Source organism: Drosophila santomea, chromosome 3R (assembly GCF_016746245.2).
Source record: "Drosophila santomea strain STO CAGO 1482 chromosome 3R, Prin_Dsan_1.1, whole genome shotgun sequence".
NCBI lineage: Eukaryota > Metazoa > Arthropoda > Insecta > Diptera > Drosophilidae > Drosophila > Drosophila santomea.
Window position 1 is genome coordinate 19,522,334 of NC_053019.2, and position 3,031 is coordinate 19,525,364.

A 3,031-nucleotide genomic window follows, 5' to 3' on the forward strand; every position below is an offset into this window, starting at 1 on the left:
ACTGGGAACTGGTAACTGGTAACTGGGTACGAGGAACTTGAGTCTGAGATCAAGGAGTTGCATGCTGGAAGCTATTGCAGTTACACTGCAGTTGCTGTCGGCTGCCTTTTTTTTGTTTCACTAATTACAATTGCTTTAGGTGCTTCCGCAACTAAAAATAAAGGGATAAGCTGTGCTTGAAATACTCTATTTTATGTAAACTTTATTTCTTTAATACAACTTTAGAACATTCCACCGCAAACATATAATATTATCGACTATCCTAAAGCTTGTACTTTGTATTTTACAAAACTAAAAACCCCTTCGATAGGGTATAAAATGGGATTATGAATATATTCTTAAGAACTTATATGGTAGTTGTATGGACTCAACCCAGCAGGTGATTGCCGGTGGCACTCCAACCAGGTGCCACGTAGTGGGGTCGCTGCTTGTGCACCACCGTGCGCACCACTGGCACTTTGACCGGATACGGATAATAAACTGGCGAGACCACCGGCTTCTCCACTCGATAGGGAACCCTGCGCTCCACCACAAAGGGAATGGGTCGCTCCACGGGCACCGGCTTCACCCGTTCGATGGGAATCTTCACCTCCTGCATTTGGGGCACAGCGACCGCTTGGGCCACTGGTATTTTGATGGGCATGGGCTTGGGTATGGCTGCGATGACGGTGCGTGGCACTTGCACCTGGACGTTCTGCTTGAAGGGCACATGCTGCTTCTGGTAGTGGGTGATGGGCACACTCTTGGTGATCTCGATGTGCTTGGACAGCGGCACTCCGGCCACCGCTTTGCTGCTCTCCGGAGTGTGGCGCACACTTGTGGTGATGGCCGGCAGATCTGCAATCTGGCTATCCTTGTGCGAGTAGAGGAGTTGCTGATCCTGGGCAATTCCCAGGCGCTGTTGTTGCCGTTGATCGAGGTGATATTGTTGTGGATGTTGCTGCTTCCCTTGCAGATGTGAGTGTTGCAAGTGTGGCTGTTGATGTGGCACATGTTGCAGCTGTCTGCCTTCAAGTTGCGGATGTTGTCGCTGCTCCAGTGGCTGGTTGCGCTCCCGATTTGGCTGGTGACTCGATAAGGACTCCTCCTGCTGACGCTTCACTGGATTGGCCAGTGTTTGCAGCTCTTTGAGCCGCGCATAGACACTGGAATTTAGCTCCTGCTCCTGTTGCTGTTGCTGCTGTTGCTCCACCTCCTGCTCCCGCTGGTGGTTCTCCCGATTTTCCCGGTTCTCGCGATTCTCCCGGTAATTGGAAATTTGTTCAAAATGGTAATGACTGGGACCGGGTGGCGATGTGGCAAACTGCACCCGCGGCCGATATGCATAGCTCTCGTAGTGCTGCGCCGCGTAGCCAGCGGAATTTGGCTCATAATTTGCCGTATTAATGACAAAATCGATATTGGCCGATGGGTCGCGATGTGGCTCCTCATCCGCCGTGAATGTCTGCTGCGGCTGCAGCTGCAGTTGGCTGTTGTAGTAGAAGGGCACAAAGCCATTGGCCGTGGTGCCAAGGGAGGATTGGTGCGGATGGTGGTGCTGTTGGGTGGCCAGGAGTTTGTGAGCATAATTTCCATATGTTGCCAAGTCATCGCCGGCAGCGGTGTCAGTGGGGCCATAATAATTTCGCGTATATCCTGTTAATCCCGGCAACGATTCCACACCCGCATCCTGGTAATGGTGTTTGCTGCCATGTTCCAGCGGCAGGCCGAGCGGGTACTCTGCAAGGGGCAGTGGCGCATCTATGGCCTCCATTGTCATGGCCAGCGTGAGCCACATTAATGCATAGATCATTAATGAACTGGTGGCAGGTGGCCCAAAGCCTTTGCCGGATTTTGGCCGCCCCATAACGATGGGTGGTTGTGTGTGAGTGTGTTTCTGTGTGTCCTGAACTCCTGTGTGTCCTTTGTCCAAATCCGCCAGCGGAGTGCGTGTTTGGATGCAGCTGGCGTGGGTGTTGCTCGGCTTTGAAATGCAAATTTGTGACATCGCGATGCCGTTTTTATAGCACCCACACACATACCCATCAAATGCGTGGAGCGCACTACTTGTAATTGGATAGCCGCGTCGGCACTTCAAGTTCATTGGCCAGTCCACCATGGATTGTGTAAGTGGAAGCCCAGGCGCACTCACTTTCACTCGACGGCATCAGCTTCAGCTTCAACTTCCAGTTAGTCCCTTTCTGGTTGTCCCTTTCAGATGCAAGTGAGGCGGCGATCCGCAATCACAAAATACGCAGCTATACCGCAATTTCTGGGCCGAAATGAGCATCGACCTATTGCACTGTGGTTCAAAGTCCTAAAAAATGCAATAAAATATAATATAATAATAATAACAAAGTTGATAAGAATTTAGAGTTGCTTTAAGCTTAATAAACATTAGTAGGTTAAGTTGTGATTACATAAATATTTTTTCTTTTTAAGCTTGTTATTGCTTATTATTTCTTGCTAATCATATTTGAATAGTTATCAGAGAAGCTACTCAATTGGTTGGCCATTTTGAATATATCTTGAACCACTGTGCACCGCTTGGCTCCCAGCCGCATTGGATTTCAGACTGTGGAAGCTTGCAGTCAATGTCGCGGCCATTCCGATGTTTGATTGCACAAATGGTGACGTGCGCTTCATGTGATTGCGGTCTCTGCCGGTCTTTGCCAAGTGCAATCGCCGCCGGAGATTCGTGGCCATTTGAAACGCGGCTAAGATCTCCGATTGCAGCACTTTCAATTTTTCTGCTGCTGCATGCAGCAGTCGACGACATTTGGTATCGGTGTTCTTGCATAATTCACCTGCCACGCCCTCGCTCACTCACTCAAAGCTGACAATGCACTTTGGGGCTAAAGTGATTCAATTTTAAGGAAGCCTTTGGTGGGAATAGGATTCTCGGCGATTTTATAGTGCACTCAACAAAATAGTTGTTACAGTTAGGGAAATATATGTAATTATATTTAATGAAAGTATTTATAAGATTGTTTTATTAAATCAAACATTAAAAATTTATTTATTTCGTTAATATTTTTTAAGCATGCATTTT

General features: G+C 48.2%; 1 protein-coding gene across 1 annotated transcript; it reads right to left on the reverse strand.

Moving 5' to 3' along the window:
• Positions 1 to 367: 367 nt before the first annotated feature.
• LOC120454012 (putative cyclin-dependent serine/threonine-protein kinase DDB_G0272797/DDB_G0274007) lies at positions 368 to 1,930 on the reverse strand. The gene has a single exon (XM_039639002.1). It carries the CDS (start codon positions 1,844 to 1,846, stop codon positions 368 to 370), a length of 1,479 nt encoding a protein of 492 aa, XP_039494936.1. The 5' UTR covers positions 1,847 to 1,930.
• Between the last annotated feature and the right edge of the window lie 1,101 nt (positions 1,931 to 3,031).